This window comes from Barbus barbus (genome assembly GCF_936440315.1).
Source record: "Barbus barbus genome assembly, chromosome: 36".
NCBI classification, from domain to species: Eukaryota; Metazoa; Chordata; class Actinopteri; order Cypriniformes; family Cyprinidae; genus Barbus; species Barbus barbus.
This window is the reverse complement of record NC_136714.1, coordinates 17,776,331-17,798,991: the sequence shown is the minus strand read 5'-3', so window position 1 is coordinate 17,798,991 and position 22,661 is coordinate 17,776,331. Positions and strand designations below refer to the sequence as shown.

Below are 22,661 nucleotides of genomic sequence, written 5' to 3'. Positions count from 1 at the left end.
GAAATTTTGAGGGACAAAAAAGCTTCAGTTGGTCAGGATGGCAAATTCACATGACCAACTTGAAGTGATGGGGAACATTTTCATCCTCACGCCAATATTTTTTTTGTGCAAATTCCTATTGGAATAACTGGATTTTGCTCATGAAACTTAAAAGGGCAATGACGAATGTGAAAGCAGCTTTTTAGTAATTGCTCAAACAAAACATAAAAAGATATCTTATTGTTTTTTACTTATTTCGACCTTCTTACTTTTAAATACTTTTAAATACTTAAAAATATTTTGGCTACAGATAGGCTACTTAAAATCTCCACACTAAATATCCATACTTTTATTTAATAGGCCTACATTCTTAAAAATAAAGGTTCCAAAAGGCTGTTTTGTCAGTGATGCCACAGAAGAACCATTTTGATGAACATTTTAAAAATCTAAAGAACCTATTTCAACTATAAATAACCTTTTCTTCATTTGAAAGGTTCCATGGATTTTCAAGGTTCTTCATGGAACCATTGATGCCAATAAAGAACCTTTATTTTTAAGAGTGTAGTGAAAAAGTATTTTTACAACTCAATTGCTATGTCAACAACAGGTCTTCATATGAGATGTGGGCCATCCTAAATTTGACCACAACTATAGCACATAGTTTTACATTATTATTCACAGTAGGCTCCAATACAGTCTCCAAATCAGTGACTTCTATTCCTCATTATCCGCGGTTCAGAGCATTTGAAATGCCGCGCCTCTGCACGCCACGCATTTTATTCTTCCTTTGAAGTAACAGCCGCCGGAGGCTTTCGTGACGGGTGATCAGACAGACCGGGAGCGCGCGCAGATCCGCCCTCCAGACGCCATTTCTCGGACGGTGTGGGGAGCTGAAGCAGCTTTTACACCAATCCTGGGAAGGAATAGAAAACACAACAAACAGACATTTTAAAAAGTCCTCTCGGTCGTCTTGCGGCATGGCAGCGTCGTGATTTATAGCAGAGCGCCACGCAAGGAGGGAAACTTTCTATTGCGAGATTATTCACAATTCGTTGTGTGTGAAGACGTGTTGCGGGCCGCCATTTTTGTTACATTCTTCGAAGTCTGTTGGGAGTCTAAATAAGAGACAAAACTCTTCCGTACTTCGAAGAAGGACTCGTTGTTGGACGCGACCGACCTACGTCGCCTTGAATAGTCATGCAGAGCGATTTATTAAGATATTATGGCGTGGTTTGCCTCATCTTGAGCGGACGGTGATTGAGGACGGCTAGCTGGCTAACGCGTTATATTGTCTCATAAGCTGCAGCTACTTTCACGGAAGAGACAGCGGAAAGGGGAACTTTAATTCTAAATACGCGTTTTTGGGTTCGTTTTGAACTTTTGGGGTTTAAACCTGTTCTAAGCCCGTCGTGATTCTTGTGTTGGTGGAAATTTAGCGATGCATCAAAGTTGGTTGACGCCAGTCGCAGCCTGTCTGGTCAAACGTCAGGTTGCGGTTCAGTAGGACTGTCGGATCAAAAAGTGTGTGGTTGCTTGTAATAATAGGCGTTTGTTGTTTTAATTTATTGCTTATTTCTGTTTTCTTTTTTAATTCATCCGCCACAGTTGTATTTTGAGCAAACATGTCGTCTGCACGGTTCGACTCCTCGGACCGAGCCAGCTGGTATTTCGGGCCGGTTTCGAGACAGGAGGCGCAGAATAGGCTTCAGGGACAGAGACACGGGATGTTTTTGGTGCGAGATTCCTCCACCTGTCCTGGTGATTATGTACTGTCAGTGTCTGAAAACTCCAAAGTTTCGCACTATATCATCAACTCTTTGCCAAACAAGAGATTCAAGATAGGCGACCAAGAGTTTGATAATCTACCTGGCCTTTTGGAGTTCTATAAAATACATTATCTGGATACGACCACCCTGATAGAGCCAGCACCAAGGTAAGAGCTTCATTTCGTTTTGACATCGTCACATCATAACACCCCTCTTCTCACTAATGTACATTTCCCTCCCCTTATTATGGCAAGCCGTTTACACATTCGTTCATTGAAACTAACTAGGATCTGTTTTATGCTACTAGTTCTCGTTTAAAATAAAAAAAAATCTAATAGATAAGTGCCTCTCAATTTTAAGAGATTTATTTTTTTAAAGATATTTGAACTGATTCATAATACTTGATTTTAGTTGCAACTAGTAACAATGACTGCAGTAGTGACGATTAATCATTAGGTGCTGTTAATTAGGTTTTAGTTACTAGTACTTACAACTAACAAGATGTTTTTTTTTATTTTATTATTAAACAGTCAGAATGGCCTTTTTTAAATATGACAAATAAAAAGCAGTTGTAACCAGTGAGATAAGAAATATTGCTGGTAACAATTGGGAAGATACTAGTATCTTGTAAGTATTGGTATCTTATAAGTACTAGTAAAACTGAAAAAGTAGCAATTTGTTGCTAGCAAAACAATTTGCTTAGCTTCACAGAAACTGCATGTTTTAATGTTGCAATTAAGATAGGGTGACTAAACAGGCTATTTTTACGGGACATGTCCTTGCCAGGACTTCTACATTGCCTAAAATATCCAAGTTTTGGCTGTTTGGACTGGGCAGGCTGATCATTGTATGACATTTGTGAGAGCTATAGAGAGTAGAGCAGACGGCTCCTTATGCTTTCGAATCACTCTCGCGGTGCTTTGGTGTCATACAATGATCGGTCTGCGCAGTGCTGCTTCAAGTCGAGCAAACACGCCTAACGTGTGCATATTTGCATCGCTTTGATCGTTCTCCGTAGATCCCACCTTCTCACGTGCCACAATTGAAGTGAAGTGAAGTGACATACTGCCAAGTATGGTGACCCATACTCGGAATTCGTGCTCTGCATTTAACCCATCCAACGTGCTCACACACAGCAGTGAACACACACACAGCAGTGAACACACACACACACACAGCAGTGAACACACACACAGCAGTGAACACACACACAGCAGTGAACACACACACAGCAGTGAACACACACACACACTGTGAACACACACACACCGTGAACATACACCCGGAGCAGTGGGCAGCCATTTATGCTGCAGCGCCCGGGGAGCAGTTGGGGGTTCGGTGCCTTGCTCAAGGGCACCTCAGTCGTGGTATTGAGGGTGGAGAGAGCGCTGGACATTCACTCCCCCCACCTGCAATTGGTCGATTAATATACAATGACTGCATGTTATTGGTCAAACTACTTTGGATGTTTTAGGCAATATAAAAATCCTAGCCAGGCCGTGTCTGTAGAAATGGCACATATGGTCACCCTAAATTAAGAAAATGTCAATACCTTTGTTGATACAAGTCACGTGCTAGCTAAATCCATGTATTCAGTTAAACAGACAAAGCGCAGTTATTTCATCTTGCAATTTTATTGATTACAGAATGAGGGTAATATTTGGCAGTTTTGCATGACCATCCAAGATTGGTATCATTGGAAATCTTAGCCAGCTAATATGCTGTTTGTAAATTGGGAAAAGTACTGATCACTGTTGGCTTGCATATGAGTGATTATAAACCACTAATAACATAACATACGTGTTACTGTTTTTAATGAATAACCGTTAAAACAGCTTGCCATATTTTTGCTGGTTTTTCTTCACATTTATTCTTATCCTCAGATTATTATTGTCAAGATGATCAGTTGAACATATCTGTAATTCCCCTGAATTTCCTTCCTGTGTTTTAAAATGTTCTCATTGAGCTGTGCAATAAAAAGAAATTCAGTCATTCCTATTCAAGATACCAGGAAGTTAACTGTACATGTGAAAGTGCACATTCAGTAGTGGATTGGATATTACATAAGACTAACCGCTTAGCAAGAAGTGGATTTAAGCATTTCCCCTTTGATGTGCTGTTTAAAATCCTCATTTTGTTGTTGATTATTCAATCCTAAAAATTCTTTCATCATTGTAATACAGGTACCCCAGTACCTCTCTGCCCAGTGGTCCTATTCAGCCGTCTGGGGGACTCGGAGATGAGAACCAGGAGTATGTGCGGACTCTTTATGACTTCACTGGTAGCGATGCTGAAGACCTTCCTTTCAAGAAGGGAGAAATCCTAATTATTCTAGATAAGCCTGAGGAGCAGTGGTGGAGTGCCAAGAACAAAGAAGGCCGAGTAGGCATGATTCCCGTTCCCTATGTAGAAAAGTTGGTGAGGCCTTCGCCTCATGCCGGTCAGCCTGGCCACGGTTCACGCAATTCCAATAGCTACGGCATCCCTGAGCCAGCACACGCCTATGCTCAGCCTCAGACTCCATCGCCCATTCCTCCCATCACACCCGGCGCTGTCATCAACCCACTGCCTTCCATGCAGAACGGGCCAGTAATGGCGAAGGCAATCCAGAAACGTGTGCCATGTGCATATGACAAGACTGCCTTAGCACTTGAGGTAGGTAGCTAAATTATGGATTTCTTTAAACCAAAATTTGCATTTGGCACCAGCCGAGGTGAATCTGCAAGTTTCCATTGTTTTATTGATAAGGGATAATATGAGCAGCCTTATGCCCTCTAAAACCCATACGGTCATCTATTTCTTTTAGTTTACTAATTCCCAAATGTTATTCAGTAAGCATAGATTTTTGCTGGCTAAACTATTGGTTGATTTATAGCAATACAAGATGCAGTACTGGCTGCCATAGACACCTAATGAAGCTATTTCTCTATAGTTTTAACTGGTTTTAACTGGTGCAGTGATCACACATTTTACCCTTCATTGTTTTAGGTCAGATAGTGCTGATAGCATGGAAATGTGAAATGACCAATATTTTCTTTTGATGACACGCTTGTCAGCTCAGTTCTATGTTTTTGAGGGACTTTCCTTAAGACAGACCTATCGACTTGTTTGTGAAAAATGCTTTAGGAGAAAATAAAGCTTGCTGTCCTTGATGTTTGTTCCTGTGCTCACTGACTTACAATATTTTTAATATGTTAGGCTATTTTTATTTACTTCTACTTTTCATAGTTTGCAATTTGCATGGGCTGCATGTGTCTCAAAGAACTGTAGCACAGAGACTCTCCAGTGGGGAGGATCTATTTTGTGTTCAATTCAGTATAGAATTTATTGTTGGTTTTTTCAGTGTCTAGAATGAAATTCCATACTTAATCATCCCGCTGGCAAGTTCCAACACTCCTCTTTCCTTTTCTACATGCAAGGCCTTGTCCATTTGTAGAAAACATTACTTAAGCTATGTCTTAGTCAGCCTGAGAATGCGTCAGTTGATTCAGGTAGGTGCAGGGAAAAGGTGGGGAAGCTCATGGATGCAGATTTATTTTGTAATTTGGCCCCATTTTATTTAATTGTTAATATGTTTTTGTCTTTTTGTACATATCTGTCTGCTGTATTTTATATATGAGTGCAGCTTATATATGAAAGGAAGGATTATGACACAGTTTGTTATGACCTAAAGCAAAATGGTCTAATTTAGAACAGCTATTTAAAGCATTTTGGGAAAATGAAGCATGTTGGTTTATATGTCCTGTATAATTGGTGTCAAAATTATAATTTTATAATGGTTTTATAATGCCTAACATGTTTCAATTATGATTTTAGATAAGACCTGTATGCTATATTTTCCAATTCATCTTTTTTTTTCTTATAGGTGGGCGACATTGTGAAAGTGACTAGGATGAACATCAGCGGTCAGTGGGAAGGGGAGGTAAATGGTCGGAGAGGTTTATTCCCTTTCACCCATGTGAAAATATTGGACCCCCAAAACCCAGATGAGAGCGAATGATCTGGGCCATGCGCTGTCAGCACCCCGTCAGCTCGCCGGGCCGCCCCATCTAGTTACCACCGGTATTACGCTTGCCTGCCTTGGGGCTTAGCCTTGGTGCATTTTTCAAGCAAACCATTTGCGTGGCTTCTGACTGTTTACAGCTCCGAAATCAACCCGTTCTTAATCCCCCTCACTTGGTTACAGGCGAATCAGTATTTGTTTTGTGTCTGCCCTTAATGTTCTGTTGTTTCCACACATCGGCCATCTGTACCTGTGACAAGGTGAAATGAGGCCTCCAACGTGACCTGAGCCTTCTTGCCACTCTCCTGCAGTTTTCTCTCTTTTAGCTTTGACTTTTGCCAGCTAAACTATGTTGTATTAAGAAAGGGAAATGAGGATCATTATACCCTCTGTTTTGATTACCTACTGTTCACCCAAATTTGATCTTTTATTTTGTCCTTTGTTACATTTAAACAGAATCCTAGTGATACTGATCTGACCTTTGGTAGCAGCCATGACTTGAAGATAAAGGGTATAGCAGTGGCAGGTTCTTAGAGGAGCAACAACTGCACCACTCCTCCTTAGAAACAGACTCACCAGATAAAGTCTTTATTTTTTTCCTCAGCTAGTAGGTGGGACTAGTCTACTGTAGCCTTTTTATTTGTGTCATAATAACTTAACTGTAAATTGCAGTAGTCGTGTAGCTAGATGGTTGTGGCTAGACTTTCGGGGGATCTTTTGAATGGTGAAGGGCTTGTCTGTGGAGCTTTTTGCATCCGGTTATGATGCCTTAGATGCGAGATTGGGTCTGGGGAGAGTAAAAACGCACCTCATCTATTCCATTGGACAAGATGGAAATGTCACCTGTGCAATCATGAGCTCATCTCTTGAGGACTGGATTCGGTGTCTGATTCTCCTACTTGGTAAAGGTGGCAGTAACATTTGGATCTTGCTCCATTTCATTACTGTTACTGCACATCACAAGGTCTCTGCTATATCTTTGATGGTTTCTGCCCAATTTTGATTCAGTAACCTGACATAAACATGACTTTTAGGTTTTGTCCATCTGTAATCAGTTTCTTTTATTAGCCAGGTATTACTGTGTGTTGAAATAAACTTGTCATTTTCTAAAAAGGGATTTAAAAAGCCTGCTGGTGGCCTCTGCATGACCCTCTGGCCAAGAGGGATTTCCCTCTTAGGTTAAATGCTGCTTCATGTCATGTCTTTTATTTCTGTCTGCTGATTTTTCTTTATTTTTCCTTATTAAAATTAATTCATCTTTGTCTGGTTTACATCCCTAGCATCAAGTTAAGGCTAAACATTCAAATTAAGCAATAGACCAACCCCTATCTTTTGGAAGTGCTCAAATAAATTAAGGTTTCAAATACATAAGTTTTTCTTTTTTCTAAGGCTTTAACAGTATTACTTTACAAAATATCCATGTGGTCTCATTCGTTGAAAATTAAAATTTGTGCCTTTTTATTTTCTTACATTTACGTTAACAATATTTCCCATGGTTAACACCTGTGCTGGTATTACCCATTATGTACAGAACGAGTAAATAAAATTTATGTCTACTTCTCTGTGAGTGTATGACCGACTTTGTGTATATGGATTTGCCATGGTTATGGAAAACCTGAAAATATAAGGAAATATCATAGAATATAATTCTAAAATGCTTTGGACATTTACATAGTGAATGATATTTTTTTTTTTCACTAGTTATTGTGTTATTGTTTACATCGGAATTTTAAATATTGGTACCACACATACAAATGAAAATCCATCCCAGCAGTTTCTGCTACATAAAATCCTAAAAATAAAACTTGTAATCACAAATGGCTGCTCATGAAAAAGTCTTAAATTAATAAGTTAAAGGTATAGTTTGTCCAGCAATGAAAAATCTGTCATTTACTCAAGTTGTTTCAGATTTGTATAAATTTCTTTCAGATGTTGAACACAAAAGAAATACATCAAAAAAGTGTTGGTAACCAAACTTCTATAGCATGGAAAAAATACTATGGAAGTCAATGGCTACCGTCACCTATTTTGCCAACATACTTTAAAATATATTATTTTTGTCAGCATGAAAAAGAAACTCATACAGGTATGGGACAACTTGAGGGTGAGTAAATGATGACAGGATTTTCATTCTTGGGTGAACGATCTCTTTAAATAGAATGGGAACTCTGTAAACAGAAATTCAAATATCATTCTGGTGACTTCGGAGTCCTAAAGTGGGTCATTTCAAAGCTTCTGTTTCTACAGACATTTTGTTCAACCAAACAGTGACGTAACAGCCTGTTTAGAGACTGTTTAGTATCTGGAACAAGAGGTTGGTTACTCCATCTCGCGTGAATTTTTTATTAGCACCAGTTGTGATTGTGGCTGTGCCCTGGAGACAAGACATAATTAAAGAATTTTAATGAAGTGTCCAAAAAAAGAAACCCTGTGCTATGATGACCCAGAGAAAGTTATGAAGGTCAAGCTTTGCTTTTTTTCAGTAAATCTGGAGCCCTTTTTTTGTGTGTTTGTATCGGTGACCTTGATGTAATGTATGCATCAACATCATTATCACAGTTCAAATGTGATTTGGTGCAAAATGGGTTCCTCGTGCCTTTTCACAAGGTTCTTTTCGCAAGCATTTGCTTGTTTCCTTGTCTGTTGGCATGGATTCATCATGGCAGTATGCCTTCGCTATTTGAGAGCACTGTGTAGCAACTGGTGACAGGAATATTCAGGGGAAGTTTGTACACAACAACCTGGAGGCCAGATCAGAATTATTTAAAGGTGAAGTGTGTAATTTCTTTGCCACTATATAACAGCTCTATCATTTTCCTAAGGCTATAGTGTGACGGTCACATTTACAGCTAAATAGATTGCAAATCTTGTATTTCTCATTCAAAATGGGTGGTTCCCAGCCAGAATAAACTGCAAACTGGACCAGACTGGTTTAAGTTAATAGTCAAACGAGTACTAAACGGACGTAACGACCTTTGCTGAGTCAACGTAAATGATGAAAGATGGGAGGAATGAAATTCTGTTATGGGGGTGTAGAAATGACTCACTTCACCTTAAAAGTGGTCTCTATGTTTAAACTACTGTATGTACTCCAAATACTGGTTTTGTTTGTGAGAATACAGTTACTCTTTAAAGCCAGCTAATTGTTATTTGCAAGGTGTCTGCTCATGGCTTTTATATGATAGTGTTGGTCTAAAGATTCTTACAAACAAGTGCAGATAAGCTCGACAACATCAAACCATTACCCCAGGACTGTGTATCCGATTTGGAAGCCTGACAGACGGAGGAGCTAAAAATAAAGCAAATTGCGCAATTGTTGCTGGGCTTTGATATTTATTGAATGATATTTATTTTAGGAAGCTTGTAGAGGGAGAAGTGGGCTCTATGTCAATGAATCAGAGGCACAAAAGTAATTTGATTTATGTCGAGATCTTCATTTTTTGTTTGTTGTATGAGCAAAACTCCAGATTTATTACATATGCTACTTTTTTAAAATACTTTAAAAGTTATCATAAAGTGAAAATTAACACCCTCAGGCCATCCAAATCTGGTCTTTGGAACAGATTTGAAGAAATTTAGAATTACATCACTTGCTCACCAACAGGTCCTCTGCAGTGAATGGGTGCCGTCAGAATGAGAGTTCAAACAGATGGTAAAAACATCACAATAATGCACAAGTAATCCAAATGACCCCAATAAAGTGAAAAACTGCATGTGTGTAATCTGTTTTTAACCTAACAGCTAAAATATGAGTCCTCTATTCACAATATTCCTTTCTCCAGTGAAAACGTTGTCTAGTCTGAATATGGAGATAAATATGCACAGATCACACAGTTAAACAGTCCAAAACTGTTCTAAACAAATATGTCTGTGGATGTAAGAGGACTGGACGAAATGTTATAAGGGATTATGCACTGGTGGATTTGACACCATTCACTTATGTAATGCATGACATGGAATGGAAACATTAAGTGAATAAAATCAACAGTACAGCATATGTAAAAACTGCAAGTCTGTCTGAATTTAATTTAAATGTGATGTTGACTTGCTGCATAGTAATTTTTTTTTTTTTTAGAAAATGTGCATGGTTATTTGAACTATAAACATACCAACACTCATAGTTGCTGTTTAAAAAGCATAATACAAGACCATAACTCTCACATGAGGTTTTACCGAGTCCTCTTCTCTTCATCGAGTTAAATTTGCATAATTAAATGTGATATGACCCATCAAGATTGATGGAAATTGATTCTTTTTGAGAATCACTACAGGGCTACTGAAACAGAAGTCGATGAAGGCCCATTTCAGCCCATTACCAGCTTGTCCCAAGGATAATTCTGCTGCTATTGAAATTTACCATGAGTGGCTGGCTTGCTCTTAAAGTGACAGCCCCAATTTCAGCATAAAATGACATTTAAAATACGTAAAGATTAAACATAAAGATGTGTTCTATAATCACTTTGCATCATAGTGTCTCTTTTCTGTTAAAGTGTTGCAAGGTAAACCTCATCTCACAGAAAATCTGTGCACAGAACAGCAGAAGCGCTGATGTCCTATATTTAGTCTTTGATTAGTCTCGGTCAGCTGAACCTTTACCACATCCATGCAAGGTAATTATTAAGAACATTTTAATTTGAACAACCACTACATATTTCCTAGTATCATCTTATTTTAACTACTGAAATCACAGTAAAATGTGTAAATTATGCATTTATTGTTATTTTAATCAATTTGGTTATCATTTTTCTCTGTTAAAATACTCTTAAAATACCAAATTAATGGTAATTATTTGCCATTCTGTGTGTGATGCTAAACCAGCATGATTTGCTTCGTTAGCTACTCTAACACGCAATGAGAAACATTGGAACAGTATATTACTCAATCATCACCCCTGCTTCTGTTGCAGAGTAAATGTTAGCAGAATGTTGTCTTTGTGTTGTCTAAATCAATTCTGATTCCTTCCAGAATCTTCACGTCCCATTTGGGAGTGCTGCTGACGATTAAACATTTACAGGACATACGCCTTCTGCTGTGGAAATGAGGCCATGTTGAGTTATCGTGACTCCCCACTGGCTCTCTGTGGGATCTGGGTCAGATATAGATTCAGAACCGGGGGTCAGTTCAAGCCCCAGAGATCTTGCTCAATTTCTGCTTCTCGGTCTATACCCTGTGCCCTCAACTAATAAGAAACTAAAATGAGGATAATGTTCTACAATCAGCAGGTTTAAAGCATTAATATTTAATCTGAGCCTGGAATTAGAATTCAGTACATTATATATATAGCCAGTAACCTCACTGAACACTCAAGTGCTATACAATGTAGGCTATCCAATGTGAGAAATAACATGACTGAAAAGTCAATAAAATGACATAAACTGTGGTAGCTACAATAACTGACAACATCCCTAGACTTGTAAATAATGATAACTCTATGAAAACAGTCTTAATCTAAGCATAACATTTAGCCTGGATTATTACATATCACAAGAGGTGGAGATAACAAAGTTTAATGTATGCGCTTTTTTCCCATAATCAAGGACAGTTTTCAACTGAGATACAGCGATGCATTAACGTCTTATTTTTGTAGTATTTAGCGCAACAGTTTTTCAAAACGAGTTTTGAAAGAGATATTAAGGTTTCAAGCAGAATGTTTTTCAGAATTGTGTTTTAATAGAAAACATCCCTATTTCCCGCTCACGAGTGATAGACAAGTGCCACTGCCTACATTGCAAAAAGTCTCGTTTCGTGATTCTCGCGATATTGCTACTACAGGACTAATCTTTTAGAAATATCGCCATCTACTGGTGTAAGAAAATGTTCCAGTCAGGGTTACTACAACTCAAAACAGCTACTTGTACCATATTTGTCATCTAGGTAAGTTTCTCTTAATACAGTTTGGTTAGGTGTATAACAGCATGGGAGACTTTATTTTCAATTCTTCTCTCCTGCACCCAGACAATCATCCACAGGGCGCCCATGTAGTGACCCACATGCATGATCAATCAATCAAGAAATCAGTCATTACACGACTAATAACCATCTGTTTTTACCGGTGGCTGCCAATATAATTTCTCTTTAAATGAATAAGGTCTCAGAAAGTGAAGATAAATGTTGGGCTACACTCAGTTATTATTTTATACAAGCTATCATGCTTAGAGATTTTTTTTACACTGTTTTCATTTATTACGGCTCTCTCCATATATGTGACATTGTGGACCACAAAACCAGTCATAAGGGTACATTTTTCAAAATTGAGATTTATAAATCATATGAAAGCTGAATAAATGTGTCAAAGGATTTTAAAGATTATTGTGATTCTGTAAATTTAACTCAAGTAATAAATGCTCCCAAACGTAAAGGACTCAAAAAAAGTCCACATTAATAGATTTGATCTGAACTTATAACCAAGATAAATGTACACAAATAGGTATTTTTTTCAAATGATATAAGTGACCATTGTGCTGTTGGTATGATTAGAAATTGCAAACTTAAAAAGACTCATTCGATCAGCAAGCTTTTATCCATGATATTTTTCATTTTGATTGGAAAAAGGTCTGTATAATTTCTGATGTTGAATTGGCGTGGTCATATTTTAAGGATTCATTCATGGGTATTTTAAATAAACATGCAAAGTTCAAAGTAAAGGGGAGGAATAATCCCTGGTTTTCTAATGCATTATCCACTCTCTTGCATGAACGGGATTTGGCCTGGGCAAAGGCAAGGAAATCTGGGCAAGAAAATGATTGGGTTAGTTTCAGATATTTAAGAAATAAATGTACCACACAAATACGTAAAGTTAAGCCACAGTTTGATCAGACCACGAGAAATAAAAAAAACCCAGCTAAATTTTGGAAAATTATTAATTCAATGAAAACAGTACAAAACTCTTCATTTTCAGCTCTTCCTAAAGTTGTAAATGTTAATGATGTGCAAATTACTGATAAAAAAAGATATAGTTGATTTCTTTAATAATCACTTTGCTTCTGCCGGACTCCTTTTTAAGTCAGAGCTAAAAGATCTTTCATCTCCAGGGTTATTTCACCACAATACTTGGGGCTATTATATTCTTTATATGCATGCAGCAAAGTCTGTTTTACACTCACTGGATTCTGTTTGCCGTTCTGCCTTGCGCTTTGTTAAGGCTGAGTATTCTACACATCACTAAGTTTATACAGTTTATCAGGTTGGCCTCCACTTTCAATTCGTAGACGGCATCATTGGATTATTTTTATTTATAAGGCAGTGATAGGATTATTGCCCTTATTTATCAGTCTTCTCTTTTGTAGAAAATAATAGGTACAATCTTAGGTCTAAAAATAGCATTCCTTTTACTATACCTGCTGTAAAATCTGAATTTGGTAAAATTGCCTTCCATTATAATGTCCCTTCAACCTGGAATGCTCTGCAGAAAAAGTTGAAGCTAATCACTTTTATCACACTTAATGATTTAAATTGTATGTCACAGAAACCTTTAGATATAAGTGATTGTATATAGGTTACTGTTTTGTTTTCGTATTCTGCCTGTGGCTTCTTATATTGCTTGTTGTATGATGTCTTGGTTATTATGATATATTTTTGTGTTATATTTTGTTTATTGTATTTACTTTGTTTTTGTTAGGTGTTGTGGTATGGTTTTTGTGGTGTTGTTATGTTATTGTATAATGTGGTATGCTTTGTTTGTTGTAGATGAGGTTTCTCTTTCTCTATTTCAATTTTTAAGTGTTGCCTTTCTTGGCCAGGGACCATTTGAAAAAGAGACTATAGTCTCAGTATGACTTCCCCTGGCTAAATAAAGGAATAAATAAAAAAGAAAAGAAAAATCAATAATATTTACCCATACAATGTATTTTTGGCTATTGCTACAAATATACCCGTGCTACTTATGACTGGTTTTGTGGTCCAGGGTCATATATGCTACTTTAATTTATATTAGAGTGAATTATAAACTCACAGTACAGTATTTACAGCAGTACAGTATTAGAACAGGATACAGTGTATCTGTTGTTCAGATGGTGGTCTTTTTTAATAATTTGTCTCTTGCTCTTAAGTGAAGGGCACTAAACATTAATACTGAGTTATTGTATGTTTTGTCTTATATTTTATATCATTTATATCTGTCTTTCCCACAGGACTCAAATCTGATGAATCTGAGGAAAGGGAGAGACATCACAGCAAGTGATTTCCAAGAATCAGCTCACCAGAGCGACATGTAGAAACATCTCACCACTCCTGAAGTAAACCTAACCCAGAGAGCTGGAATTCACTCTGTGCCTGAGGAGAGAATTATTGTCTTCAACAAGAATGACTCCACCTATCAAGAACGATAAGACATTTTGGCCAGAACTGACTCTGGAAGTAAGAATTTAAGAGGAAGTAAGAACTGTTGTGAACAATAACCAATGAAAACATCCTCTGTGCTGGACTTGCATGCTTTACTGTATGCATTTACAGTGGCTAATTAGCTGACTTTACAAACCAAAAACATTTTTTGGCCAAACAAATCTAGTTTTATAAGACTCAATCCTATAAACAGGGATAAGAAGTTTATTTTCAAAGATGGTCAAGTAGACATTTATTGTAACTGGTTAGATGCCACTTCTTGTTGTTTGCCAGTTAACTGTCATTTGCCAGTATTTGTTTGGCTCTCTAGCTCATGATTGCCCTCTCCATAAATCAAGATTTCACAAATAGATTTGGAATAAAACTTCAAATTAAATGTAGAATAAACTCACTTCCCAGTACTTTTCCAGTAATTTTCCCATGGCTGGCCAGAATGTTATGTAATACTATAGGTTAAACATTAGATGGCAGTATTGAGTTGATTTTACGAATGCAGTTTGGAAACTCACCCATACTTGTAGGCAAATTGTGCCTTTGCACCATGTCAATGTTTAACAGTATATTGCATGATTTACTCTTCATACTTTGCACTTTGTAGAACTGCATTTAAAAGTGCTGCATTTGCATTTAAAATTTGATCGCTTACTAATATCTTATTTGTGTTTTATCTCATATCCTAAATTGAGTTTATGATTCTGATATGCTGGCAGGGCTTTCAGCACTAAACCAGCATAAACCACACACACACACACACACACACACACACACACACACACATATACAGGCTAGTAATCTTTTTCTTTAAATATCACTTTTGTGTAGTATTTTTTTTTCTAGTAATATAATTACTAATATAACTAATATAATTTAATTAGTGATATAAGTATTTATTTTTGGATTGATGCTTAAACAATAGATTAAAATAAATTACTCTGTTAGACCAGCACCAAACCAGAATAAACAGTTTCAGAGGCAAATACGCCCACAAATTAATATTTAATAATTAATTCTAATTATATATATATATATATATATATACACATACACACAAATTACATGACAAAAATTGTATTTAGTAATGTAATCCATTACATTAGACATTTTAGGTAATTTAATCAGGTTACTTTTAGGTTACTTTCAGATTACTTTTGACCCATCTCGTTTTTCATATTGATTTAAATAGGATAGTCTTGTACCACATTAATGTAAAAATACAAAGAGTAGGAAAATATATTACATTTGTTATCAACAACATGAAGTGCATTAAACATTATATTATCTTAAAATTTCCACAAAATTTAAAAATTACAAGTACTTAATTTTTGGAATCTGATTACGTAATCTAGATTACATGTAGCTAATCAATGTACTTTATATTTTATAATATGTGAATATATATATATGCAGGCTACTAATCGCACAGTAGCACATTATTTTTGGATCAATGCTCAAATAATAGTTTATAATAGATGTTATTGTATGCTGTCAGTACTGAAGGCCCAAACTGAAATTAGTCTTCCTACATAATGAATTAGTGCTTGAGCAATTTTGGGCTTCTGTGACTGTCTAGTTCCGCCTTTGTCCTTTTCCAATCACAGACCATCACACATGCACATCCACACACACTCCTGTCCTTTTGTCACCAGAAAACCTGAGCTGCTGCTAATTGTGGTGCTGGCAGGATGCCGTAGCCATTGTGGGCCGTCTGTGCAGCAGGCTCTCGTAGAGAACTATGGCTAGATGAGCCGCCACTGCACCACAGTGTGGGACGGCTGCCAAAATGAACTCCGCAACCTCTTTTGTGTGCCCTTTGGGTCAGCTTACACAGCAGCGCACCGTTCTGCTGAAATCCCTGAATTAATGCAGAGAGGGAAGAGGAGGGGGAGGAATGACTCAAGCAAAAAAGGAGGTACACAAAATGGTGCTCACTTTTATTTGCTGTGTCAGAGTGGGGCAGTCCAACACAAGGGGGTTTACAAACGGTGATGAAATGTGAGAATGTTTGGGGGGAGGGGTGGCGGTCTTGTTCATGTCTTGTTTACTTTCATTCATTTGGTGGTCTTCAAACCGACTTGGATCCAATAGTGCGCCCTAGTTTCTTTTAGGTTTTGGGCTATTTCAGTCTCTGGGTTTATGTCAGCTTTTCACTTTTTGACCTTGCCCTGGGCGGCCACAGCCTCCATGGCTTTGCGCACCGTTTCCTCATCTCCCAGGAACTGCATGGGTTTGATGGGCTTCAGGTCCTTGTCCAGCTCATAGACGATGGGAATGCCTGTGGGCAGGTTCAGCTCCATGATGGCTGCATCTGACATGCCTGTAGACACAGGTGAACATCATGTCACATACATTTAGAGTTTTCAAAGATTCCCCCTTTCCTTGACCCCTGTGACCTTTACTTCCTACAGTGCATCGCTCTCGATGGAGAATGCAGAACCTTTCTGCTGAAAGGTTGTGCCTGTAACAGGAACCTCCTCGTCTCTTCTATTTGTGAATGAGGGCTATAAATAGTCCCTGTTTCATCTGGGATAATTGAGGCCTGGTGGTTAGACACGTTCTGTGTGTCTGAATGCTATATGTACTTGTTCCTTGACATGCTGAGCAAACTTGAAAGTCTATTATATAATGCATCACTCGCCCAATTGATTCCCTGAATAGTCTTTTAACTAAATGCTTGGTGGGATGATACTCACTTTCTAAGTGCTTGACGATGCCACGGAGGCTGTTGCCATGGGCTGCGATTATAACGTTTTTGCCAGCCTTGATCTCAGGTACAATAACCTCGTTCCAGAAAGGCAGGGCACGAGCGATGGTGTTTTTCAAGCTCTCGCAGATGGGAAGCTCACCCTCTTTTAGGCCCTTGTATCGTCTTGACTGGTGAAAGATAGGAATGAACACGATAAAACATGCAGCCAAGCCATCTTCAGTGTTTACATGTGTGACGTAAAAGCAATGTCACTTGCATTAATGAATTACGCCAGAATTAATGTATGAATAATTTTATAAATAAATTGCTTGATATATATATATATATGTATGTGTGTGTGTTTAAGATTTAATTAATAATATAGATATATATCTGTATATATGTATTTAAGATTTTTATATATTTTAAACTATTTATTTATAAAATTATTCATATAGTATAATTTTATATATATATATATATATATATATATATATATATATATATATATATATATAATTATATAATTTTATATATTTGAAATATATTTATTTCTATAATAATTATAGAAAAAATAATGACGTATAAAATGTGAAATGTTTAAACGTGTATATATATATATATATATATATAACATACAATGTATATTCAAATTATATAATAAGTTATGTAATATTTATTTGCAAACATTTAATATTTATTTATTTATATTTATTAATGATATTATAAAATACAGTATCAAAATGTATTGATTATATAGTATCATATATATTTAAATTTATATTATGAACAAATATTATTTATATATATATATATATATATATATATATATATATATATATATATATATATATATCAAATGTACTTGTTTAAAGAAACAAATTTTAATATTTATCTTTAACATCTGATCTCTTTCTCTTACCTCACTGATGATCTTGTGGTATGGATGGTCCTTATCCATAGGAGGAGGGGGAATATCAAATGATCTGCGCCAGATCTTGACCTGCTCCTCTCCGTGCTTGGCTGCCGTCTCTGCCTTGTTCAGACCAGTCAGACCACCGTAGTGACGTTCATTCAGACGCCAGGTGCGCACTACAGGCAGCCACATCTGGTCTGTGACCTCCATGATGGTCCACAGAGTCTTGATGGCGCGCTTCAAAACGGAAGTGTAGCACACATCAAACTTCATGCCTGCATCTTTGATGGCTTGAGCACCACGCTTTGCTTCCTCCAGACCCTTTTCACTGAGGTCTGCATCAAACCAGCCACAGAAACGGTTCTCCTGGTTCCAGGAGCTCTCGCCATGTCGTACAATCACTAGACGATGAGCAGCAGTCATTTTGAACAAATTTGGGTTTTACTACAGTATTTTCCAGACTAAACCCACCAAACACAGCCCTCCTTGCTGTAGTGCACACACTCTGTGACAGACAGTGAGCTCTGCGTGCCTGTGCAATGCTCTTTTTATAGCATTCTGGCATGTGGCCCGTCATACGTGTCAAATCTATTCTACCAATCAGAATGTTTCACTTTCCAAATGACAGCTGAACTTACCAATTGACTCTCATGTGTAAGGGAGCGGACCGGATATCTATCTGCTGCTCGAAGGGCAGAGGTCGTGAACAGATTCAAAATAGCAACATGACTTTTAAATTGAGAAGTGTGGAATAAAAGTGCAAAGATCAGAGTAAGCCTTAGATCTCAAACGGCATCATAGCTGAAACGTAGAGAGAGAAAATGTAGAGGCCTCATAATGTATAGTACAGCGAGAGTTTCCAGGCTTTTTTGGTCACTGAGGATTTAAATATCCTGTTAATCTTTTAATAGCTAGCTATAATGAAATTCTTAATGTCATAAAGTATTATGTATATTACAATTTATTTAAAGAAATTAATGTGTTTAAGCATCATTTATATGTGAGTTTGTCTGCTTACAATAAAAACATAGCATGGTCTTATTAAAAAACTCATTTAGTTCATTTGTGATATTATGAAGTTCTTTATTGCTAGTTATTAAAGAGTTAACTTTATTTAAACACAATTTAAATCCTAATTTAGAAGTAGAAAAAGCAATTCAGTCTGCATAAGGAGATATATTAAATTCTTTGTTCATGTTTTTCATTTTATATGTACTACCTCTCATATCCAGCAGAGGCGATGGTGTGTTTCCACAGGTAAAGCACTGAAAATAGAGCTGTAACTATTCCTCACTTCTTTTCCACCCCCCTCCTCTCTCCCTCTCTTCCTCCAGCTTTCATCTCTGTATCTGCAGTAGAAACTGTGAGTGGTATGTATATATTTTAGTCATTTACATACCATAATTAGGTTCATAATTAAATTACCTATTAAATCGAGCCACAATGCAAAGCATGGTTTGCTTAATTTTAGCTGCTTATGCAAATAATGACCTTGGTGGCAGTTGCAGTGCGTATACTTAAGCATGTATAAATTTGGCATTTTGTTTTATGATACTTTCAGAGCAAAAATCATAATTTCTTATCAAAATTGTTTTGTACTCCTTGCCTTGCACATACAACTGCATGTAACTCTCACTGTCTCTCTCTCTCTCTCTCTCTCTGCTATTGATACTGCATTGTCAGAGTTTAGAAAATCACTTGCGTCAGAGCTCCTTTCTGGCTATATAAGCTGCGCTGACTGCAGTAGGAGCAGCAGATCAGTGTTTGTGGGCTGATCGAGCTGACTGTGGTACCGAGGCACAGAGTAGCTTGTCCTTGGAGCCATGAGTGCCGTCGGGTTTGACCCCTACTTCTCATCCTCGTACAAGCGCTGGTATGTGGAGAGCAGCCCTCGGGTTTCTCAGCGTGGTCGTTCTCGCACCACTTTTTCCGCCCATCCACCTTCTCTCTCCTCAAGCCGCCTCCACTATGCCTCCCCCGGAAGGACCTCTGCCGGTCTGCTGCTGAGCAGCCCTGGCCGCTCCGTGGATATGGACATCAGCCATGCTGCCCAGGTAAGCTCCGAATTCCGGGCAGTACGAACTCAGGAGAAGGCCCAGATGCAAGACCTCAACGACCGCTTCGCTGGTTACATCGAGCGCGTCCATGAACTAGAGCAGCAGAACCGTGCCCTGGAGGCTAAGCTGCTCCTGCTGAGGCAGAGGCATGTGGAACCTTCCCGCCTGAGGGGCCTGTACGAGCAAGAGGTCCGCACTCTGAGAGCCGCCGTCGAAGAGGCCCGCATGGAGAGGCAGGCTGCACTGAGCCACCGCGAGAGTATGGAAAATGCCTTGCGGAGCCTGCAGGCCAGCTACGAGGAAGAGGTTGTCGCCCGCGAGGACACCGAAGGCAGGCTTCTGGAGGCCCGCAAGGAGGCCGATGACGGCACTCTGGCTCAGGTGGAGTTGGAGAAGAAGGTCGATATGTTGCTAAACGAGCTGGCGTTCCTGAAGAAGGTCCACGAGGGTGAGATCTCAGAACTGCAGGCCCAGATTCAATATGGAGCCCAGATTGCCATTGAGGCGGAGACCGCTAAGCCCGATCTGTCCAGTGCCCTGCTTGACATCAGAGCCCAGTACGAAAAGCTGGCAGCCAAGAACATCCAGTCAGCTGAAGAATGGTTCCGTGGGAAGATGGGCCACCTGACGGAGAGTGCGGTGCACCACACTGACGTGGTGAGGAACTCCAAGGATGAAGCGGGAGAGTATCGCCGCAAACTTCAGTCATGTGTCCTTGAGATCGATGCTTGCAAGGGTCTGAATGAGTCTCTGGAGAAGCAGCTCAGGGAGGTGGAGGACAAGCAGAGTGCAGAGATTGCAGACATGCAGGTTAGTTCTAGTAAGCACTATTTTGAGTAATTTAAGTTGTCAAACCATTATTTTGACATCTATACTTCCCTGCAGGATACAATCAGTGACCTTGAGGATGAGTTACGAGCTACTAAGGGTGAAATGGCGAGATACCTTAAAGAGTACCAGGATCTTCTCAATGTCAAGATGGCACTTGATATTGAGATAGCTGCTTACAGGTTGAACCACTAATATAAAGTCAGATTTTTAGATTCATGTCAATGCTTCCGATTCGCCACATGATCTTTTCTGGGTTTTTTATTTGTTTTTTTGCAGGAAGTTGCTTGAGGGGGAGGAGTCTCGATTCAATGTGGGTGTGGGCGGATTGGTCGGTGCCTACTCTGTTGGTCCCATCTACTCCCGACCCATGTTCTCACTGTCCTCCATGACCTCTGGTGCCCCCTACCTGCTTGGATCTCGCCTGCTTAGTGCATCCCTCTCAGCCAATGAGGCCATCACATCCAGTCAAGCTCAAGAAGCTGCTGCCAGTCCTACCAAGGAAGAAGAGGAGGAGGAGGAGAAAGAGGAAGAAGAGGAAGTAAAGGAAGAGGAAGCGGAAGAAGAAGAGGAAACAAATGAGGAAGGTAAGATACAGATGCTGTTGTCGTAATTAGGAATTCTAAATACTGTCAAGAAGTGTATTACTAAATTACTGTTTTACACAGGTGCTGAACAGGAAGAGGAAGCTGGAGCAGAGGAAGAGGAAGCTGCAGCAGAGAAAGAGGAAGCTGCAGCAGAGAAAGAGGAAAAAGGAGACAAGGAAGAGGAGACTGAAGAAAAGGAAGATGTTAAAGGGGAAGAAGAGGAAGGAGATGAAAAAGAGGGAGGTGAGGGTGAGGGTGAAGGTGAAGGTGAGGAAGTGGCTGCAGAGGAGGATACTGTGACAGAGAAAAGTGAGGAGAAAGCTGACACAAGTGCTGATAAGGCCAAAGAGGATACAGAGGCAGACAAGGAAGACACTAAAATAGAAAAAGACAAGGTAGAGAAGGAAACTGAAAAGGAAAAAGTTGAGCCTAAGGCTGAAAAAGCCAAAGAGGAAGCCGAACCTGAACCAGTCAAAGAGAAAGCCAAGGAGAAAACTGAATCTGTACCTGAACCAGAGTCAAAGGATAAAGACAAGGAAGAGCCAGAGAAACCCAAAGCAAAGGAAAAGGCAGAGCCAGAGAAGCCTAAGGGAAAAGACGAAGGTGAGAAAGGCAAGAGTGAGAAAAAGGAAAGTGTGAAGCAGGAAAAGGGAAAGGAGGACACCGAGAAACCCAAGGGGAAGAAGTAGAGTCGGATCTATAACAGCACAAATACCAGTAGCCTGACCTGCTTCTCTAGTTCTCCTTCAGTCTGTAACTGTCAATATGCCTTGACCTTGATATGCCTTGAAAGGGGAAGTCGTGGCCTAATGGTTAGAGAGTCGGACTCGTAATCGAAAGGTTGCGAGTTCGAGCCCCCGGCCGGCAGGGATTGTAGGTGGGGGGAGGGAATGTCCAGCGCTCTCTCCACCCTCAATACCACGACTGAGGTGCCCTTGAGCAAGGCACCGAACCCCCAATTGCTCCCCGGGCGCTGCAGCATGGCTGCCCACTGCTCGGGTGTGTGTTCACGGTGTGTGTGTGTGGATTTGTTCACTACTCACTGCTGTGTGTGTGCACTTGGATGGGTTAAACGCAGAGCACCAATTTCGAGTATGGGTCACCATACTTGACAATACGTCACGACTTTACTTTATCAGTGGTGCTCAGAGCATTTGAAATCACAGCCAACTTTATCAGCTTTTAAAACATAATGATTGTCTGATGTTACTGAGATGATCTACATATCTGAGTGAATGTATGCTTGTGAAGTAGATTATACTTTTTGAATGAAGCATCAGTCTTGCAACAGATTGTAAAAAGTGAATCTTTGCTGCCAGTGCAATAAACATGCTTCTTGATGATCAAAATGATTTACTGACTTTTTCTTGACATTCTTTGTGGGTGTAATCATATTTAATAGTTTCCTTACTCAGAAGTTTTCTAATATCTGTTTAATTTAATGGATGCCTTTAGATATTTAAAGCAAATCTGAAACTGTTAATATGAAAGGTATGAATCTA

At 38.9% G+C, this 22,661-nt stretch overlaps 3 protein-coding genes across 4 annotated transcripts; 2 read left to right on the top strand and 1 right to left on the bottom strand.

Annotated features, from left to right (window-relative positions):
* The first annotated feature begins 786 nt into the window (after window positions 1-786).
* Window positions 787-9,742, top strand: LOC306856233 (crk-like protein). Of its 2 annotated transcripts, XM_079395378.1 has the most exons (4): window positions 807-1,500; window positions 1,585-1,912; window positions 3,929-4,400; window positions 5,611-9,742. In XM_079395378.1, exons 2-4 carry the CDS (start codon window positions 1,602-1,604, stop codon window positions 5,743-5,745), a joined length of 918 nt encoding a protein of 305 aa, XP_079251504.1. In that variant the 5' UTR covers window positions 807-1,500; window positions 1,585-1,601; the 3' UTR covers window positions 5,746-9,742. The 2 variants fall into 2 exon arrangements, with proteins under 2 accessions (XP_079251503.1, XP_079251504.1); XM_079395377.1 differs by having other exon boundaries at window positions 787-1,912.
* A 6,257-nt stretch (window positions 9,743-15,999) lies between these two features.
* LOC306855489 (phosphoglycerate mutase 2) lies at window positions 16,000-18,228 on the bottom strand. Its single transcript, XM_079394241.1, has 3 exons — window positions 17,694-18,228; window positions 16,779-16,959; window positions 16,000-16,402 (listed from the first exon to the last, which is right to left on the bottom strand). The coding sequence occupies exons 1-3, from the start codon at window positions 18,108-18,110 to the stop codon at window positions 16,233-16,235; spliced, it is 768 nt and encodes a 255-aa protein (XP_079250367.1). The 5' UTR covers window positions 18,111-18,228; the 3' UTR covers window positions 16,000-16,232.
* Window positions 18,229-19,510: 1,282 nt separating this feature from the next.
* On the top strand, window positions 19,511-21,848 carry LOC306856033 (neurofilament light polypeptide-like; the record flags this gene model as incomplete). The annotated part of the gene is made up of 4 exons (XM_079395001.1): window positions 19,511-20,554; window positions 20,630-20,754; window positions 20,852-21,159; window positions 21,241-21,848. 4 exons carry the CDS (start codon window positions 19,511-19,513, stop codon window positions 21,846-21,848), a joined length of 2,085 nt encoding a protein of 694 aa, XP_079251127.1.
* Between the last annotated feature and the right edge of the window lie 813 nt (window positions 21,849-22,661).